Here is a 21,222-nt window from a genome sequence, read left to right as displayed (position 1 = left end):
CGGCAAAATGGCTTCGCCCGACGGCTCAACACAACAACTTTTCACATTTTTTGGTTAGTCGGGCTCGCCCGGCGAGCCCAAAATTTGCTCGGCAGAACACACCAGAAACAGTAAAAATTCTGCACTATTTCGGCCATAACTTGAGAACCGTAACTCCGATTTGCGTCCGGTTCGAAGCGTTGGAAAGCTTATTCAATGGTCTATCTAACTATGAATAAATATAAATGCTTGAATACTCATAAAAATGAGATGAAAACAATTAAACTCAATGACATTTACATGATAACACAATATATACACTATAACGTAAACTATACCAAATATTGACTAAAGTTGAGGTTTATTGATGTAAAACAAATGAATTAAGCCGATGAGTGCTAATTATTCACACTTAAATTTACAACAATTTAGCACTCATCAAATACCATATGTTTTCACAAGTGTGCAGCCACACTTTGAGCTATCGGAACCTATAGTAGAAGCTCATTTGGCTTCGTGAAAAATATAATTTAGACTTAATCGAGATATGTTGTTGACCAACTGAGAATATAGAGTGTTCTCTTTGAACCTGTGTTCCAACACTGTGATACTGCGAACAAATGATGTTTGTATCTCATTATGTTGGTTTGGTATCATTTGGTTCACAGATTACCAAACCGCATACAAATTACCCTTGTTATTTCCTAACCAATTATTCAAATAAGCATGAGCAGACTCAACTCGGTTTGTTGTTGTATTTCTAAGGTGCCTACACCTACCACCGACTGGGAGAGGGATGCCTGTGGAAGGTGAGGACTGTGGCTGACAGTTGTACCCTCTTAGTGGTAACAAACTTTTATCCTTCTACATTTTCTCAAAGTTTATTATATATTTGTGATAGTATGTTTGATCACCGTGTTTTTTTATGGGTTGGATACTACAACACTTCCCTGATATTATTGGCTGGGGAGAGGTGCCAGATTACACTGAGGATATGTCGCGTGCCAGAGCCTACACCCCCCTCAGAGGGAACCAGATGTCAGATCCTTACAGGCGTTGTTTTGACCGCATGGCTGTTGAGGACATCCACTATGACTACTAAGCTGATCATCGTGAGACGGTTCCGTTTAATGAGATCGTACTATATTCTGGATGGTTTGTTGCCAGTTTGACCATCATTGTCCGTTATCTTCCAAAGTGTGTCATGCGTTAGTTTGGCTACCAGCAGATCATACCTCGCCACCCTTCTGACTCCGCTCCTATCGCCATGACCCGTCGGCAGCTAGATGAGGTCTTTGCACACTAAGAGCACCACTTGGTTCTTGCCGAGGCTTGGGCGACCACATCAGAGAGGGACTGTAGTTGCGTCGACGGGTACATCACCTGGTACTACAGAGTGTCAAACCCATACATGCTTCCCACCGTCCCTGGATCACCGTCCAGACCAGCCCACGAAGAGATTCTGCGGGCTCATCATGCTCAGGAGGACCACACTCAGGATGTTCTTCCTCGGTGTCGTGAGATAGCTGACATGGTGCAGGCACATATTGCCGATTGTTTCTTCCTTGAGGGATCTGCTGGCCTGCGTCTTGTGGAGGGTATCCTTAGGGTAGCAGAGGGGGCATTTTTGTACCGTAGAAACCGTTACAAGACAGGTGGGGCACTTGACGGTAGAGGCATAGTAGCCAACAGACGACGCGGTGGAAGCGTAGGCGGAGCCCGAGGCAGCAGAGAGGCGCTGGATGTTGTACGACACACGCAGTAGTGATGCCGACGAATTTATTTCATATATGTATTTTGATTTCATTTTTTTACGAGGATTTGATATATGTATTCGACATTATTGGCCGACGATTTATACTATTTTTTGTGTACTATTTACTTGCTGCCTTTAAATCGCATTACTTTGATTAATTGGAATGAGGTTTTTCATTGTTATAAAAATTGAGTTTTTGAGTGAAAAGTATGTGATTTTAAAAGATAGCAGACTGTTCCGTAGTTAAAAGAATGTGATTTTAACACGTTTCGTAGATACACTTACAGAAAGAAACCATTTTTTTAAAAAGATAGTTCCGAATATAAATCTACGAAAGAAGGAGACATAATTGGAATTTCAACAGATAACTAAGAGATTCAAAGGGTCTATTGATAAATTCTCTTATTTATTTCTGGGTTACATATGTTTTTGGTCCCTATAAAATTAACAAATTTTATTTTTGGTCCTTAATAAAAATATGACATATTTTGGTCCCCGCAAAATTATTATGCACGTAGTTTTAGCCCCTACTGTTAAATTGATGTGTATTTTAAATGATTATTTTACAGACATGTTTACAACGTTATAAAAAGTTCATCCGAAAAAAAGGAATTCAAAATTTGATTTCTAAATGTAGATTTACATTATTTTTATTATTATCTTTTGAAATTTAAAAAATTCATATTTAATTATTCCATTTTAAAAAAAATTATAAGTTAACAAAGGAATATTTTATAGTATTTTAAATACGTATGAAAAAAAATTTATTTGAAAATTTAACAATAATTAAACAGTTTTCATATTTTTTAAAAATCACAGAGACTAAAAATATATATTCATATATATTCATATATATTATAGAGATTAAAATATGATATTTTTTTAATAAAAACTAAAATTTAAAATATTTATAAGGACTAAAAAAATACTTAATCCTTTATTTATTTACGGTAATAAGAATAAAAACAGACTAAGAAGCCGCGTTTATAATCGTAAAAAAAAAAGAAAAAACGTTTATGTGCTTAACCAGTTAGCCGTAAGCGGATGAGACTGAAGCACGAAAGATGTTGAAGGTAGCAGCATTCCGTTGGAACTGGAGGCCACTCTCTTCCCTCCCTCTATCTCATTTCCCATTCAAAAACCTCCACACACCAAACCCTAATCTCCGATTCACCACCTCCAATCTCTTCTGTTCCGCTTCTCTGCAAACCTCGCCCTCTCTCAATGCCGAACTGGACCCACACCTCCGCTGTTCCATGCCGCAGACCTCACTCCGAGTCGCCGTCCTTCTCAGCGGAGGCGTCGACAGCAGCGTCGCTCTCCGGCTACTTCACGCCGCCGGCCACTCTTGCACCGCTTTCTATCTCAAGATATGGTTCCAAGTATGTTTACCATTTTTTTGCTTCCACTGAACTTTAATTCGACAATAAATTTGGTATCACTTCTTTGATGATTTTGTGTAGGAAGATTTTGAGAACTTCTGGTCGGAATGTCCTTGGGAAGATGATTTGAAGTATGCTAAAGACGTTTGCAATCAGGTTGAAGTACCATTAGAAGTTGTTCATTTGACAGATGAATACTGGAAAAACGTGGTATGCAAGATTCCTTTAGCTACTATTTGTTCCTTTAACATTAATTGATAGCATCTTACTCAATTGAAATAACTAGACTTTTAAGTTGATAATGAATATTTTCTATTTGAAATATCGCCGGAATGCGGCTAAGCCTTACTTATTACTTGTTTATTAGGTTTCTTACATCATTGAAGAATATCGGTGTGGTCGAACTCCGAACCCAGATGTTCTTTGCAATACAAGAATAAAATTTGGTATGATTGATTGTAGTTTATTTTGTGTTCTTTTTCTCTTCATGTTTCTATTAATCAAATCAGATGTTTTTTTTTTGTTAGGTGCGTTTTTGGATGCAATTGGTGGTATGGGTTTTGACTATGTTGCCTCTGGTCATTATGCGAAGGTTGTCCACCCATTTGTGGATAAGATGGATGGCCCTTCTATTCTAGAACTATCACAAGACATGGTACCAATATAAGATATACTTTTGTGACTACTGGGTCTTGTTTGCATTTGTCGTTTGTAGGTTATATTTCTGTACTCGCAGTGCTTTTGAAGAATCATTTTTGATTTACTGAACCTATGTTAAGTTATTCATAGTGATATTAAGTTTTTCGTATTTATATGCTTGTTTGTTTATTAATCACAACAAAACATTGCTTTATGCTCTTACCTGCAAAACGTGGTTTGTAATTTTAGGTTAAGGATCAAACTTACTTCTTATCACACCTATCACAGTCCCAGCTGAAGCGACTTCTTTTTCCACTTGGTTGTATTCCCAAGGTTTGTTGTTACTAGTTCTGTATTCAATGCTGGAATTTCATTTAACTTTGTCTGTGGTATAGTCAGTTTATAATGTCTAACATAAATTCAGACAGTATGGACTGGGAATTTGTTTCTTAAACTTTTTAGTTCCTATAGTTGTTGTTTGGGATTGAAAATTGGAGGCTGCTTTGCAGTAACAAATCACTTGCAATGGGCAACAAGTTATCTTGCTCTGTGTGAATATTTTCTTATTGTTTTGTGACTGACATTGTTTTCCTTATTTTAAAGTTAAAACATCACTTGCTGTCCATTTTTGAAGTTTGAAATTAGAAATCTGGCAAGATGTTTTCAGAAGACATTTGTTAAATAAGTTGAGTATCCTTAATTTTAGTTTGAAGTTGAAATATGGAAATTACTTTGAGGTGACTATGCATAAAGGCATCAATATGTTCCGTGTGAGGAGCTTATGAATTTATTATATTGTAGTACATGTAGACAATGTTTTATTTTATTATGGCACTACACTATGTTACAGAGAAATTTTAGCTCTTACTTAATCTCCTGCCACGTCATCTGCAGGATGAAGTCCGCAGGCTTGCCACAAAATTTGATCTTCCAAATAAGAATAGAAAGGATTCCCAGGGAATATGCTTTTTGGGCAAGGTATTAGTAGTGAATAGATCTTTTATTCCACATCTCTTTCAACGTTTGACAAATATGTCGTTCATTACAAATACTCTTGATTTTCCAAACCGTTTTGAAAGAAGCTGATAAACATAAAATGACACTTATGGCAATGACACTATCAATTATGTTAACTATTCTTTAATTTTCAAAACTTCAGTGCCATCATTTTGTTCAAAGTTTGTATAATTGTTTTGAACTATATCTTGAAGATAATTTTATTTGTAATGCAATTTTTTATCACTTTGAGTCATAGATAAAATTCAGCGAATTTGTTGCAAGGCATATTGGGGAAAAAGAAGGTATCATACTAGAAGCTGAGTCAGGTGATTTCCTTGGCAAACATCGGGGCTTCTGGTTTTATACTATAGGTCAGCGCCAAGGTCTACGGCTACCTGGAGGTCCATGGTATGTCCCTTCTCTATTTCTTTCTGGCATTCATTGTATTTGCTGATTTATGTACTCCATTTTACGATGAAGATACATCTACATTGTAGTGAAAGATCTGTTACTGCTAGTAAGGTTAGTGAGTTAGTTTATTAGGTTGGGTTAGATAGAGAAAATAGATAAGGCTTGTCGTCTCAATAAAATAGGAAGGAGAGGTGATTAGAGAGCGGACATCTTGTTAATTGATTGATTTAGGGCCCTTTGACCCTGTGAATTGGGCAGACCCTTAATGAGTTGCCATTATTCTGAAATGTAATCAAGGGGATTCTTCCCAATATTCCCCAATACCTATTGGTTCCTATCATGTAGGTGTACAAATATGGAAATTCAAATCTATGTGTTAGTTTGCTGTAACGTAATTTTTAACTTGGATCATTCATTTGGAAGGTTGCAAATATTCTTTGGTTGTATTCCTGTTACCCTAGTGTTGGAACCCCGTTAAGAAACACCCCTTTTGTCATCTGATGCAGGTATGTTGTTGAGAAGGATGTAAAAAATAATGTAGTTTTTGTATCCAGAAACTACTTTTCTTTGGACAAAAGAAGGCGCATATTCCGTGTTGGCTCTTTCAAATGGCTTAGTGGGTTACCCCCTAAGCAGAGAAGTCAGCTTCGATGCAAGGTGGATATCTATCTTGAATATCAACTTTTCTTCTCCTATATTGCAAGTGTTTTCCATCTTTACAGTATTTGAAGTTCTAATATCTCAACCCTTTCAGGTGAGACATGGTCCCGGCTTTTATGATTGTAGCTTACAAATGGAACTTGAAGGAGATGATTTAAGTGACTCTGCCGTTGTTCACATATCTGACGATGACCAAGGCCTAGCAGCTGGACAGTTCACAGCCTTCTATGAGGGAAGAACATGCATTGGTTCTGGTGTGATTTTGGAGTCCGGGAATGGTCAAAGTTATCCTGTTTGTGCTAAAGCTTTAGAAATTGCAAGAATGGAAGATAAGTCCAAGATCGGGAATCCAGTAAAGATAAAAGTTAAACCAGATAACCCACAAGAAGTGTGTGATTCCATAGAATTGGCAAGTAAAGCTTCATAGGAGAGTAGGAAATTGTTGAGTTGCTCCGTCAGAACCGAACCTGCTGACTTGGCAGGCATGGTTCTGTAGGAGGGAAGCAAGCATGTTTCTGTGGGAGGGTACCAGGCTCCGTCAGGCCTTCAGAAAAACACGTGTTTTTTGGAGGGAGGGATGCTACATTAAATTGCAATCCAAGGTGGTAGGGATCCTCTGAAAATTCTTTAGAAGGACAAATGGATCATTTACGGCAAGTGAAAGAGATAATGAAGGAAACAGATTTGGAGAGATATAACTTATGAAATTTATAGGGTAGATAGAGATGTAAGGGGGTGTATGGAGAGAATCCTACCTTGAAAGAATGTATTTTAGTTACAATATACCTTTAAGGTTCGCGGCCATATCTTATCCTCCAACATAATACCTAAAAATGTTTCAAAATGTGTTCTCCAATAACTCAACACTACTATATTGCAACAATAAATTATTTGTTTATTCATAGTTGATTATTTATGAAAATATCAAGTTATAGGAATTTTTTTTTCCATCCAAATCAAGTCAAAATCAAATGTTACGACTTACAATATTTTGCGAATACTCAAACAAAGATAAGGTACGTTAAATTTTACAATATATTTGTTATATGAGTAGTTTTTTTTTGAAGATTTATACTATTAGGTTGTTGTGTTTCGGTGTCTGCTCGTATCCGGATGGAAACTTCTAGAGACATCTTTTCGACAGATACTTTCGTAGTCACTCCCAAACTTCATTTGTGGACTATGAAATGAAGTATGATGTTTTGTTCCAATCTCTATTGTTAATTTTTGTTGGAGAGATGACATTCAAAGACATTGTCCTTTTATCTGTTCATTGGTAAGATGAGCATCACTCTGGATGATATATCTGGATAATATATTTTGTGATCTCCATCTAAGTATTAGAGATCAACTATTTGATCACTATTCAATTTAGATATTTGAAAAACTATATTTGTTGAGTTGAACCTGATGAGGCCAATCCCGAGATTTACTAGAGACGAGGATGTCATGCACAATTTAAACTTTTGGAGACCATATAGAAGTGCAAATTGACTTTAAATATTACTCATTACATTAACGATGCACTTGGAGAGTATCATAAACAACATCAATTATTTTTATGGATAAAATTTCAACCTACGTTGATGTTGTATATGTTTGTTACTTTTTAGATCTACAACACGAGTATAACTAGGAACTCCATGTTTGATTTACTTGTATGCCAAGTTAGACGAGTCTAGTAGGTTCAAGACCAAACAAATTGAAGGAAACAAATGTCTCTTTTAGGTAATGTTCCGGACCGACCTAATACGAGTAAGACCCAAGTGCTAAGATCAATGAAGTGAAGTCCATTAAATTTGTCCATAATATATAAATAGCATAAAGGTTAATAGTGATTTACCCCCTGTCATATAGGCTTTGATTTACCCTCCTTTAAAAAAAAAAGATTTGGATTACTCTCCTATAATTTTAAAATTCTAAGTCTTTTGCCCCATAAAAGGAAAAATTACCTCCCTGTAAAATATATTTTTTTTTATTTATCCCCTGGTTTTTACACGTTTAGGAGGGTGCCCAAAAATTATAGGGGGTAATCCAATTTTTTTAAAAGGGGGGTAAATCAAAACTCGCCTATATGGCAGGGGGTAAATGACTATTAACCTTAGCATAAATAACGTATAAGGTACACACTCTCTTTTCAGACTTACACTTTATCTATTTTGGACTCTGTAACAGACTTTAGCGTTGGAGTATTAACCTTGCAGGTCCACCCCTGTGCTGTTGTGTTGGAGATCCGCACACCGTATCAGGAGTCCATCACTTCAATCACAATTCTGATCCCCATACGGAACAATGGCGCAGTGTATGGAAAATGACAACTGATTTATGCAAAATTTCATGATCAAATATCGTTTGATCTAAAAACAAGGTTGTTACAAGATCACGTCGAGATAGAGGAGTTAACCTTTGCTTTCACACCAAGAAGCTTCGTAGAATTTCTCAATCTCACGATGTTTCGAACCGACATCATCAAGGAGTTCCATGGGAGAGCGCTGTGTGACGAAGATCCTCAATTACAGGACCTCCTCTAAGTGACGATTGACACCAAATTACGGAGGAAAGATATACGAATGTCAGGATTTCGAGATACCAATGATCATAACAGCCAACGTAACAAATCACACCATATATCGCCTTCTCGTAGACGATGAAAGTTCGTGCAACATTATGTACGTCGAAATGCTTGTGATTATCTAGAAACGACTAATTTTCACGTCTAAATTTAAATTCCTCAAGAAACGTCTAATTTTTAAGTGATTATCTAGATACAAAAAAATCTGAATAATTGGCGCGTCTAAAATGAATAACTCCCTTCGAAATTTATGGTATACTCAAAAGAGAATATCTTATTACATCCTTTAAAGTTCTTAGGCACCATGTGTGCTTTAAAAATTGCCCATCTACTTCCGTAGATGTATCTATGGAAGCACCTTTTTTTTTTACATTTGCGTGAAAACGTTCCGTAGATGCATCTAAGGAACATTTTCGTAGGTATAACTACGGAATAAACCAGAAAAAGCAAAAACCAGAAAATCAACATTGCAACGATAAAAACAACATTCATAGATTAAAATTGGCATAACATCAATAATTTCAACAGCAAATTAAATATTACATCTCAATAGCCCGGTGGACGCTTGCACATCTCTAAAATTTGCTCGACCGTTCTTTGCACCGTCGCAACGAACTTGAGCGGGACTTTTTCTTCGAAACCGTAATACGCTTGCCAAATCGTCAAAACATCCTCTCGGTTCTTGAGCTCATTGTTACTGTAAACGATGTTCCCTCCATTGTCAAATGAAGTTGAACGATACTCGAGTTTCACAATCTTTCATTTGTCACCATAAGGTAGGTGATATTGGATTTCGTCAATGATAACGTCGAGCGAGGTGTACTTGTTGAGTTTGAACGTCCACCCGAGTGTTCAGCTGTCGGAGTAGGAGACACTTGCGAATCCTTTTTACTCGAGTTTAAATCTATTGTTAGTTCCAATTTTGACTTATCCTTATTTGAATCCTTTTTGATGCTGTTCACCTTTCAAATTCGTGCCTCCTGTCAACAAAAAGATCCGGCCACGTCTCGGCATCTTCGGTATAATGAAGTGCCCATTTCGGCGACGTTGGTGGTATGGGGCATCATGGTTTTAAGTAAACTCACACAAAATGTTTCAATTTTGTAAGCCATCCAATACACATGATGCGATCGTTTGGATTTATAAGTGGTGCGATGCGGAGCGGGAAAAATCCCCGTATCGCGTCAAGTCAATGCACACCATATCATATGCACATGTAATAAGATGTCCCATTTCCAGAAATCTCATTCATTTTGATATCGTTGCGTAAGCGCCCAACCAAGGAACAAGAGCTTTGTGCACTTCTTCATATTTAACTTCCTCTCCATATAACCGCGTGTACGAGTCTTTACGAGTCTTCAACTCTTGGATAAGTTGATGACAGACAAGCGTATGGCTCTGTATTACCAATCAACGTCGAGACGGCCCGATAACCGCAATTACCGTCCCCGCAACGTTGACGATCCGCTCGATGTATTATGCATAAAAATCGAAATCTCTTCGATGAATTGAATTTTTGGTGGAATAGACATCTCTTCGATGAATGGAATTTTCGGTGGAATAGGTGTCGAAGGCGGTTTGCTTATACGAGCTCCTTTGTTTGAAATTTTTTGAGATTTTTGAGATTTAGGAGTCGGTGAGTCGGGAAAAAGTTTATCGACGTGCTCACAATAAGAAGGATCCAGTGTAGTCGAGTTATCATTCGTTGTAGGCTTCACTTTCTTCGGAGCACGCTTTGTCTTAAACGGTTGAGAAGGCGGTTTCATGTCGGTTGTTTTGGGATATCCAATCTTCCGCAATTGTTCTTTGATGTGGAGTTTCATGTTATCATCGGCCTTCGAAAATCTATCTTGTATCGCTTCCAATTCGAAAGTAATAGAGATATTCAATTTTTCTCCTTCAATGCAACCATCATCATCAAAACTAAGTCTTTTCAATGAGGGCTAACTTCGTCCATTCTTATTGGCTTACCCAGTTTCATCTTCTTAGCAATAACACAAGCACACGTGAGACCATAAGTTTTAGAAATAGTGCAACCATATTTTGCGCTACCGGAACCTAGGGTTTCACCTCGTTTGGCCTCGTGAAAAATATAGTTCAAGCCGGGCCGAGACATATTGCCGATAATTGAGAATAAAGAATGTTGTCCTTAAATCGATGTTTCAACACCGTAATACTCCGACCAAATACGGTTTGTATCTCTTTATGTTGGTTTTTAATCATGAGATTTACGGTATTCCAATCTCGACACAAATCACCATTGCTATTATCCAACCAATTTTTCAAACTAGCATGTGCCGTCTCAACTCTGTTGATTGTTGTATTCCCAAGGTGTCAGACATTATCAGTCCACGCACAGACAAACTTTTCCTTCACCTTATCAAGAGTAGTGCTTTCAACATATTTCACTAAATCATGATACTTTTCACACACTTTCCAAAATTGAATTTACAATACGAATCCATGCATCCATTATTTGTTCAACAATCACACTAGGCTTCACCGATTTTCCACCTTCGGTGTCTACTTGTTTCGTCCCTACGGCGGGTTCAACCTTACTTCTCACATTACATGTTATGTGATATCGACAAAGTAATGCATTAGAAGAAGGAAATACCTTTGCCACCACACTCATCAACACGGTATCGCGGTCCGTAAAAATTACCTTAGGCATCTTGACTTGTTCCTTCAAAAGTGACCGACATACCTCTAATGCCCATGTAAAATTATCCTTTTTTTCGCACTCCAAAAAAGAAAAACCAACCGCGTATGTCTTCTCGGTGGATGTAATACCGACCATCTAAATAACGAAAGTCTATAATTGTTGGTCTAGTAGGTAGAATCGAGAATGCGCACTGTCAAAAACGTGTTGAGCAACTTTATCGAATCTGGATGAGTCCAAAAAATATCTCGGACCGTAACTCCATCGTCGCAAGTTTTGTACCATGACACGTATTTGTTATCATCCAACAATTTTAACAATTGTTGCATCTCACTTTTATCTCCCCTAATCGTCTTATTATCGCGGTACCAGATGTTATACACTTGCCTTATATTTGATACGTTGTCAGGTTCCTTCCGTTTCAATGTGGCAAATATATTTTTTGGTTGGACAAGATTCAAGGACATGTCACTAATACATGTATTCTCCTCCAATTTGAGCCGACATACACTAGGATGACCTTGTAACTTTGAGCACAAATCATGGTTATGCAAACCACAAACAACACTAAAATTCCACTTCTTGCTAGCCAACATATAACAACCGATTTTAAATGGACACTCACATTTTCTACTACCCGTTTCGTCTCTTTTAAACTTTCTTAGAGGAAGATGGTATTTTCCGTTTCTTTCGCACAACATTGTTACGAAAGCGTTTCTTCTTGCCGTACCATTATCCAATCTTCCTATTACCACAACAAAACCAAGGTTAGTTGCATTCCTACGAATCCATGTGAGTATGCTTTCACGATGATCAAACTCTTGCTTGTTATTAAAGTCACCGCCGACATCTACCGCCTTTACGATTACCCCTTAAACATTCAGAGAAACATTGACTAAAGGAACTAATTCTCTTGAGATATTATCGGGGTGCACCATACCTATTTGTAAACAATAGCACAAAATCACAAGACTACTGAAAAAATAGCATAGACATTTTCCGTAGATGCACCTCCAGAACATGTTCATCTTCAACACGTTCCGTAGATGTACCTACGGAAGCAACGTTACATTTTTCGTCAAAAAATTGATTGATAATGTGAGCAATACAACAGATAAAGATGAATGTTTACCTGAAATTCCGTCTTCTCTTGCTCCCTTTGATATGTTGCACCAAAAAGTTGGAGTTTTAGAGTGAAAAATGATATTGATGATGTAGGGTTTTTAGATTGTGAAAGTGAGTGTTGAAGAAGAAAACCAAGAATGGGGGAATGACCATGCTGGTTCAAACTATATCAGATAGTTCCGTAGGTACATCTACGAAAAATTCTAGCGCTAAATCATTCTGTAAATGTACCTACTGAAAAATCACTGAACTGAATTAATTTGAAGTTTTCTCAACGTTCACTGGTTTAAAATGCTTACATAAGATGCACCTCCAAAAAAAACCAAATTTTGTCAAAAAAATATGCTTTCTTATGTGCATCTACGGAAGCATGGGGCATAAATGAAATTTCGTGAAGTGCCTAAGAATTTTAAAGGGTGCATTTAGGGATGCCAAACAGACTCAAACCCGCGGGGCGCACCCGAACCCGAGTCAACTGGTGAAAACCTGAGCTGACTGGGTTTGAATTCGGGTTCGGGTGCCACCCGATATTTTGTGTGCAGGTTTGGATAGTGTGAAATCTGTGTCCGAAACTCGAAATCACACCCACTTATATATATATATATATATATATATATATATATATATATATATATATATATATATATATATATATATATATATATATATATATATATATATATATATATATATATATATATATATATATATTAGCAAAAGGTTATTTTCTCCGGAGGCGTGTTTGGATATTTTACAGTTTAACTAAAAATGGTTATTGTTATTCTTATTAGTATGAAATATCTGAATTGATGAGAATGGAGGCGATAAACCGCCGCCCCGCCAAATCTTCAACTCAATCCTCACAATTTCATTTCACCAATGGCACATCTTTCCCACTCACACTTTCGCACCCCCATCTCTTTCTGCACCCCCGCTAAAACCCCAACCTCCCTTATCTCACTCCACACCACTTTTCCCTTTTCCACTTCAACACTTCCCTCTCCGCTTTCTCTACAAAGATTCACCTCCCTCCCTCCCCGGAGCCTCTCCCGCTCCGTACTGCAGTCTAACACCGCTGAACTCTCAGCCTCCGTGGATGACGACGAATTACCAGAGGAATTGCTTGAACTGCCAGAGGAATTAGAATTAGAATTAGACCATCAAGCTGATTATTCCGACGACGAAGAAGTTGACGTCATCGCGCTCGAGCAAGAAGCAAAGGAAGTTGCATTGGAGTATTCAACCTCTCTATCTCGCGTTTTGACTATAGGTCAGTAGTTCTCACCTTCATTTTCAGTTACTCAGCTTTGCAGTTTTTAACTATTATCTTTTTGTGTTTGATGATTTCAGAAGATGAGAAAAGTGACGCGAAAGAAACGGCTAAAAATGCCAAGAGGAATAAACTGAAGAGAAAAATTGTTAGTATATTGTTCAATTTGATAAATTCTAGATCTCTCCATTCAAGGTGAAAGTAATTTAAAAGACATATGAATTGGATTGCGTGTGCTATGTGGCAAAACACATTAGTATGATTGATATCGTATGAAAGTTGAGGCAAAAAACCGTGTTTGTAACTAATTAGAACTTGAATTATATGTTTAGTTTCAAAAAGTTTAAAGTAAATTAGGGTCATTTGCTGAACATTCCTCTATTTTGAATGGTAGATCCCTGACAATCTTCTCCCAAGGATTGCTATTGTTGGAAGACCGAATGTTGGCAAGTCAGCATTATTTAACCGTTTCGTTGGGGTATTGAATGTTTTTTTATAGCTTTGTTTATGGTTGTTGATTCTTTCCTGTTATGGGGAAATTAACATTTGGAAATTTCACATGTTTGGAGTAATCTGACTGCTTAAATTGTTTCCTTTCTGCTTAAATTGTAGGGTAACAAGGCAATTGTGGTGGATGAACCCGGGGTTACGAGGGATCGTTTATATGGCCGATCCTATTGGGGAGAGCATGAATTCATGGTGGTGGATACTGGGGGTGTTATAACTGTTTCAAAATCACAATCCACTGTTATGGAAGACCTGGATATTACTACGACAATTGGTATGGATGGTATTCCCCTTGCAACTAGAGAAGCAGCTGTTGCCAGGATGCCATCAATGATTGAGAAACAAGCAATTGCAGCTGTGGAAGAATCATCTGTTATTGTTTTCCTGGTTGATGGTCAGGTATTTTGTTTGTTTGCTTATAAAATCTTATATCTTTCCTTCTCTTACATGTCTGTATCTACTTAGAGATCTTTTGGGTTTTGATAGTTATTAACCACGGGCGCTTCCTCTTTGAGCACCATCATAATTAGACAATATTTTTGGAGTTCTATAGTCTAGCTTAATCTTCAAAGTTATGTTGTTTGTCTCTGGTGAGTTATTTGTGGTATCAATCTGGCTACTGACTACAGAGAACATAGATGCGCACTATCAAACTGAGATATAAAATTTTGTTGTTATAATTATTTCAGTGCATGATATGATAAGCTTTCCAGTAATGATAATTATGCTTAACAGGCAGGCCTAATAGCAGCTGATGTGGAAATTGCTGATTGGCTACGTAAAAACTACTCAAATAAACCGATCATTCTAGCAGTTAACAAGTGTGAATCTCCACGAAAAAGAATTATGCAGGCGTCTGAATTTTGGGCCCTTGGGTAAGCAATTTTGGTGGAGGATACATGCTTGAGGGGTGGTTAAACACTCTGAAACTTGGTCTTGACACCTACTTTAATAAATAAAAACCCACTTATTCTGATGTTTTATTGATATTGACCGTTAGGACTAAAACTTGATCTGTGGTATGTGTTATTTTTCATTTCCGTTTCAAACTCATGGATATGATTTTTAAGTATGCTTCAACCTCAACCTCAACAAGCATGAATTATTTTTGTACATGTTTCAAGAGATCTTCGAGGTCAAAGGCGGTGTTGAATACACTTACCTCACATTTGTCAACATTTAATCTAATAAAGGAATCAAATTATCCACTATACTGGCATGACAGTTAACTTTTTTAAATAACTAGCTAGTTCGAGTGGTTAATTAATTATGGCAATATTAATATTCAACTAAGTCTGGTTAATTCCACTTACCTATTTGTAAAATAATAAAATTTTAGACTGACCCTTATGTATTAAAATTTACCTCAGTTTTTACTAGGTGCATCTTCATGTTTCCTCATAGTAGACTTCCAATGTTAAGCTCTCACAATTTTGTTTATTAGTGCTTTCCCAAGTGTCATATGTACTAATCCACAAGTTCCTTGCTATGGTTACTGATATATCAGGTTTGAACCAATCCCAGTATCAGCAATATCAGGGTCTGGAACTGGAGAGCTTCTTGACCTTGTATGTTCAGGGATACAGAAAGTTGAGGTTTGCTTTCCATAAATATTGAATTCTCTTCAGCATGTATCATTGACAATGAGTAACTTTAGGTGATACTTTTTATTGTTTAGCAAGTTAGTTTGAGTATATTACACATTCACCAACTAATAATAAGTTATTGATTATTTGAAAGCATTTTTTCTTATCAGCATACAACCTGGGGTCAATTTGTTTTAGTCTTATTTTGAAACCCTTGATCTTCTTACTTATACTTCATTTTATGCTATACAATAGGAGCCAGAGAATCTTGTTGAAGAAGAAGATTATGTTCCAGCAATTTCTATAGTTGGTAGACCAAATGTTGGCAAAAGTAGCATTTTAAATGCACTGGTTGGTGAGGACAGAACAATAGTCAGCCCCGTCAGTGGCACTACACGTGATGCTATTGATACTGAATTTATTGGACCAGATGGCCAGGTTTGTTTCTTTTGGCGACTTACTAGTAGCTATTTGGTTTATAGTGTAACAGAATAACCCAGTGACTACTTTGAAGTGTTTTAGCTTGTGTTGCAATAAAGAAATTTTGAAAAGGATCAGTTAGTTATAAGGTTTTTCCCATCCAAACATTGTTGGTTTATTGCTTTATATTTTTGAACCATGCCAGATTTGTAATAGTGAATTGGTAAGCTTTTAGAATTAAGTTCAACATGATAATTATTTTCTTATTTTCTTCCTCTAGAAGTTCCATCTTATCGATACTGCTGGAATCAGGAAAAGGACAACTGTAGCCTCAGCTGGAAGTACAACAGAGGCTTTGTCCGTGAATCGAGCTTTTCGTGCTATTCGTCGTTCTGATGTTGTTGCTCTTGTCATTGAGGCCTTGGCTTGTATCACTGAACAGGTTTCCAATCAGTGTTTTTATATATGAAAAATAGATGTTTTTATTCTGATTATGAAAAGGCATTACTGCACTGGATGTAAATGGCATGCCAGTTGTTTAAAAATTATTGTTTTCCACAGTCGTAACAAAGCTATTTCATATATCTTAAAGGACTACAAGATAGCTGAAAGAATAGAAAAAGAAGGCAAAGGCTGTGTGATTGTTGTAAACAAGTGGGATACAATACCAGATAAAAACCAGCAGACTGCATTACACTATGAGCAAGATGTCAGGGAGAAGCTTCGTTTACTTAACTGGGCTCCAGTTGTTTATTCTACTGCTCTAGCTGGCCATAATGTTGACAAGTAAGTTTTGGCTGGGAAATCTTTGTTTAATCTACCGCATAGTATAAATAATTTCATGTTTTCTTTGAAATCTCCCAATTTTATCTTTTAAACAAGTTCTTCTTTCTTAGGAATACATATTTATAAGCAAATATAAATTTGAATCTGACACGGCGAATGATGCTAAACTTTGAATATTTTAGCGTTTGCAATGTTTTTCAACAAAATAATAAATAGCAGTTGCATTGTTGTGGTGATGGTAAACTTTATGTAACAGTCAAATCATCATCCTCTTTGCATAATTTTGTGGAGAGTAAATCTTTAATTTAGGGCCCGTTTGTTTTGACTGTTTTTTAAAATGATTTTAATAGTGAAACGTATTTTTGTGTAAAAAAAAATTTCAAAGAAACTTTTCATAAAAGCTTCAAATAAAATTTTGATTTGAATAGTTATTCTTAAAATGTTATTTTAGGTATTTCATCATTTTATCAAAACTTTTTTTTGATATCAAAATTTCAATAAATCACTTAATTTTGAAGCTATTTCAAATAGTTTTTAATAAAAATCAATTTTGAAATACAACATTTTGAAAAAATTGTGATTTCGACTATATTTTGATCTTCAATAATATATGTTTATGTTAGAGTGTCAAAAATGGTCTTTCAATTGAGAAAAAACGAATATAAAAAACTTGTAATATTTTTAAAAACGGTTTTATAAAATCCATTTTCAAAAATACAAAGAAAAAATCCATTTTTTTAAAGCTGAAACAAACTGGCCCTTAGTCTTCCAAAAATTAGCGTGTTATGACGTTTGATATAAGGATGTACTCATCAAGATTTTTGTCCCTAAATTAGTCCTTAAAGATGTGAATTTGGTGGCAATTTTGTATCCGATCCGGAGTGGACCGAAGAGGTTGGCCGAGTTGATTGAACAAGTAAGACAGCACTTTGTCGCTTCGAAGATAGGGGGTGGTATTCACAAGTACTTCGATGCTCAAGTCAGTATGAAAATGAATGGGAATAGAAATGATATAGAAATTGTGTACCTTTCACTAAACCTTAATCAGCATATTTATAATGGAGGAAGGGGGTATGGGGAGAATGATTACAATCCAATGTTGGGATGATCTCTTGGCAGATTCCTCACCTCCTGTCTGCTTTTGTTCGCTGAGGCAATGAATAGAGGTGCAACTTTACAGTTCCAGAAGGTCTGTGAAGGTGGGCTCTTGAAGAGATCCCGAGGGGTTGGGCCTATAGTCGATTCCAAAACAGTATCTTTGTAGGACTAATTGACACTATTGTAGTCTTTGAGGGACTAATCTGGTGATAAAAATCATTGAGGATTAAAATGGAAACAACTTAATTTACAGAGGACTAAGAGTTTATTCTTTTTATATACTATACATAGTATTTCTTGATGCGTGGCAAAAAAAATTCTCCTCATTTCTGGGGTGCAAGTGATGCAAATGGAAATGGACTTAAGAACTAGGCTGTTTTTGGAATCTTTTATATATAATCTTGGGCTAACTTTGCTTTACTGGCTAAATCATGCATGTAGTATTTGGTTGATGGGTTTGCTTGGATGTAGACAAAAAACTTGATACTATAATTTATAAATGTGAAAATTAGACTTATCCAGGTCTGATATTTCTCATTGTTGTTAATCCCCTAACTGAGTAGCTGATTTGTTATTATTGTTTTGAACAAAAGGATCATTGTTGCTGCTAGTGAAGTCGAAAAAGAGAGAGCAAGAAGACTCGGTACTTCTATATTGAATCAAGTAGTGCAGGAAGCAGTAACTTTTAAGCCTCCTCCCAGGACACGAGGTGGAAAAAGAGGGCGTGTTTACTATTGCACTCAGGTAGTTACATCATCCAACTGTAACGCTTACCCACGAGTTCCTTGGGTTGAGCTTTATGCTCTCACAACTTGTAGAAAATAAAATTACTTGGTATCTTGTATGTTCTCAGTTCCTTACTAGATGTCTTCTTGCAGGCTGCTATAAGGCCGCCTACATTTGTGTTCTTTGTCAATGATACAAAACTTTTTTCTGAAACTTACCGACGCTTTATGGAGAAGCAGCTGCGTTCAAATGCGGGATTTCCTGGTACACCCATTAGGCTTTTGTGGCGCAGCAGAAAAAAAATGGAAAAAAATGAAGGTTAGTAATTTGTTTGATTTGTTGGTAATATCAATGTTTTTGCTGACCCCATCTTGTGATGGTTAATGATGGATGCCTAAATGATTTGCTCACAGGCAAAAAGGGGACGAGGACCAAAAACAATCCTGCCTCACCCCGGCGAAAATTGATACCAGCTACACAATAGGATCACACATTTTATTGTATAGAAGAATTAGCTGTGGTTCTGTTTGTGTTGAGAAAAGTGAAGGAGCTTTTTATCTGAGGGATTACTCAAATGATTTTGCTCCCTGAAATTTACTAAGGTTAGAAGATGATCAACCATAATCCAACAGATTAGGCTACCATGAATTTAGAATGTAAAAAGATTTTGTTTTGATCCACCACCAAAAATGGATTTTTACCTTGTCAATTGTTAAATGGCCTATTTAAAAAATTAGTTTAAAGAACTGAGGTGTCCAAATACATTTATATGTTTATCAGTTCGGAAATTCAAGTAATGTGAAATTTCAAGACAACTTTAACTTTAATAATTTGCTATATAAATGATTTTTCTAGTTGTTTTAAATAGTTAAGCTGGCTGGATATTTTCCCGTGATTGCACTTTCGTTACTCTTTAGAAATTAGAATGATGCTTCAGTGTTTGCATGCAATTGCAAGGGGCTTTTGTTTCACGGTATAAAGATTTAATTCCGGAAATAATTTTCTCTGAAATAACATTATAAGAGAATACATTTTTATAAAAGGTGTTAGGGTAGTTTCTTAAATTTCCGAGAATCTTTTACTTTTAATTATTTTTTAATTAATACTCCCTCCGTCCCATAATATATGTCATAGTTGGTCATTTCACACATATTAAGAAAATGTAATAAATGAAAGAGAGAGAATAGTGTTTTTACAAAACTATCCCTGTTTATTATTGGTGTATTTGAATGATCATAAATGTAAAGTGAGAGAATAATAAATTAAGAGTATTAATTAGAGGGCATAATTGGAAGATAAAAATTAAAATTGCATTGGAAACTTAAAGCGACACTTATTTTGGGACAAATAATTTTATCAAATGCGACACTTATTTTGGGACGGAGGGAGTAACATATAACATATAATAATAATGTGATTGTGGGTTTTGGGCCAAAACTCAATCACAAGATTATAATGATGAACTGTTAGATATAGGTATGATAATCCTGGATAACTTCAAGAATCGTATTCGTTCACTTTCCGAACAAAGTATTTCGACCCTATTCTTGTCTGGGTTCACGAAATCTTTGCGGGAATAATTCTCGAAGAACAATCTATTTCTGACAATGGAGAACAGATCAAAATGTAGAGGAAGTATATTTTTCGTGTTCGAAATCGAGGCCAAATGACTCCTTATATAGGAGATCAACAATAGAAACCGAAATGACACACCTGTTCGGTAAAAACAGTTATGTTGGTTGGGAAACGACGCACCTGTTCGGTAAAACGGTTATGTCGGTTGGGAAAGAGTGCAACTATTCAAACGAAAATTTCGTTCGGGGCGCTGCCCCGCACCCCGCCAGGGGCTCCGCCCCTTGGACCCCGACGGGGCGCTGCCCCGCAACCCCGCCAGGGGCTTCGCCCCTTGGAACCCCGTTTCTATTATTCGTATTCAATTGCACGTTTGGCTATACGAGCGTGCATTCCGCACTACCCTAACTCGTTTCAAACTTAACGCATAATTGCATCGCCCTACAGTAAATCACATTATTACCAAAATACATTGATGATACTAAAATCACCAACATGAACAAGTGTGGAGAGAGTAAAAGAATTAAAGAGAATTGGATAAAATTGTGGTTATTATCATTAACAATTCAAATGGGGGTATTCATACAACATTACACAACAATGTAGCTAATTAACTAAAAAAAACTTTTCCTACAAATGGTTACACAACTTACTGCCTCGAGTGGCGATCGGTTGTGCACTTCAAGTAATTGATTATGCAAAACTTACTGCCTAGCTACTGAAACATGTGGTAATCAGTTATAGGCCCGAACTAATCGGTTGCACTCACTTAAATTATTATATTTCTCAACACACCACTTTAATTCAAGTCTTCTATACTCACGTGCTTCTTCAACATCTTGAACACTTCAATTAATACTTCTTAGGTTAGCAAATTGACCACTTGATTTTCGCTTTTGCTATACTCCAACTTCAATTTTCCTTTACTCGCTAGCTCTCTCTAGTAGTGAAATCTCATATCTATATGCTTGCTTCTTCCATGTGCAATGAGTTTCTTGGTAAGGTTTACAACATAAGCGTTGTCTATCATTAATGTCATAACTTCATTCTCTTTGTTGCACAACTCCATCAA

The 21,222-nt window shown here is 36.5% G+C and overlaps 2 protein-coding genes across 2 annotated transcripts; both read left to right on the top strand.

Moving 5' to 3' along the window:
- Nucleotides 1-2,745: 2,745 nt before the first annotated feature.
- On the top strand, nt 2,746-6,728 carry LOC131640026 (uncharacterized). Its single transcript, XM_058910444.1, has 9 exons — nt 2,746-3,117; nt 3,199-3,327; nt 3,485-3,563; nt 3,645-3,772; nt 4,006-4,089; nt 4,651-4,734; nt 5,012-5,163; nt 5,673-5,823; nt 5,921-6,728. Exons 1-9 carry the CDS (start codon nt 2,800-2,802, stop codon nt 6,251-6,253), a joined length of 1,458 nt encoding a protein of 485 aa, XP_058766427.1. The 5' UTR covers nt 2,746-2,799; the 3' UTR covers nt 6,254-6,728.
- A 6,225-nt stretch (nt 6,729-12,953) lies between these two features.
- Nucleotides 12,954-19,408, top strand: LOC131640015 (uncharacterized). The gene is made up of 12 exons (XM_058910432.1): nt 12,954-13,455; nt 13,536-13,603; nt 13,850-13,933; nt 14,068-14,361; nt 14,698-14,837; nt 15,470-15,557; nt 15,804-15,986; nt 16,249-16,410; nt 16,561-16,754; nt 18,446-18,596; nt 18,731-18,896; nt 18,992-19,408. Exons 1-12 carry the CDS (start codon nt 13,065-13,067, stop codon nt 19,060-19,062), a joined length of 1,992 nt encoding a protein of 663 aa, XP_058766415.1. The 5' UTR covers nt 12,954-13,064; the 3' UTR covers nt 19,063-19,408.
- Nucleotides 19,409-21,222: the final 1,814 nt, after the last annotated feature.

Source organism: Vicia villosa, unplaced genomic scaffold (genome assembly GCF_029867415.1).
Source record: "Vicia villosa cultivar HV-30 ecotype Madison, WI unplaced genomic scaffold, Vvil1.0 ctg.002896F_1_1, whole genome shotgun sequence".
Classification (NCBI taxonomy): Eukaryota; Viridiplantae; Streptophyta; class Magnoliopsida; order Fabales; family Fabaceae; genus Vicia; species Vicia villosa.
The sequence above is the reverse complement of the archived record's forward strand: the minus strand, read 5'-3'. Positions and strand labels throughout refer to the sequence as shown.

Coding starts and splice junctions, on each gene's coding strand:
- LOC131640026 (XM_058910444.1), top strand. CDS start 2,800: ATGTTGAAGGTAGCAGCATTCCGTTGGAACTGGAGGCCACTCTCTTCC. Junction 4,090..4,650: donor CACTTGGTTGTATTCCCAAG/GTTTGTTGTTAC, acceptor CGTCATCTGCAG/GATGAAGTCCGCAGGCTTGC. Junction 5,164..5,672: donor CGGCTACCTGGAGGTCCATG/GTATGTCCCTTC, acceptor CATCTGATGCAG/GTATGTTGTTGAGAAGGATG.
- LOC131640015 (XM_058910432.1), top strand. CDS start 13,065: ATGGCACATCTTTCCCACTCACACTTTCGCACCCCCATCTCTTTCTGC. Junction 13,934..14,067: donor TATTTAACCGTTTCGTTGGG/GTATTGAATGTT, acceptor CTTAAATTGTAG/GGTAACAAGGCAATTGTGGT. Junction 16,755..18,445: donor GCTGGCCATAATGTTGACAA/GTAAGTTTTGGC, acceptor TTTGAACAAAAG/GATCATTGTTGCTGCTAGTG.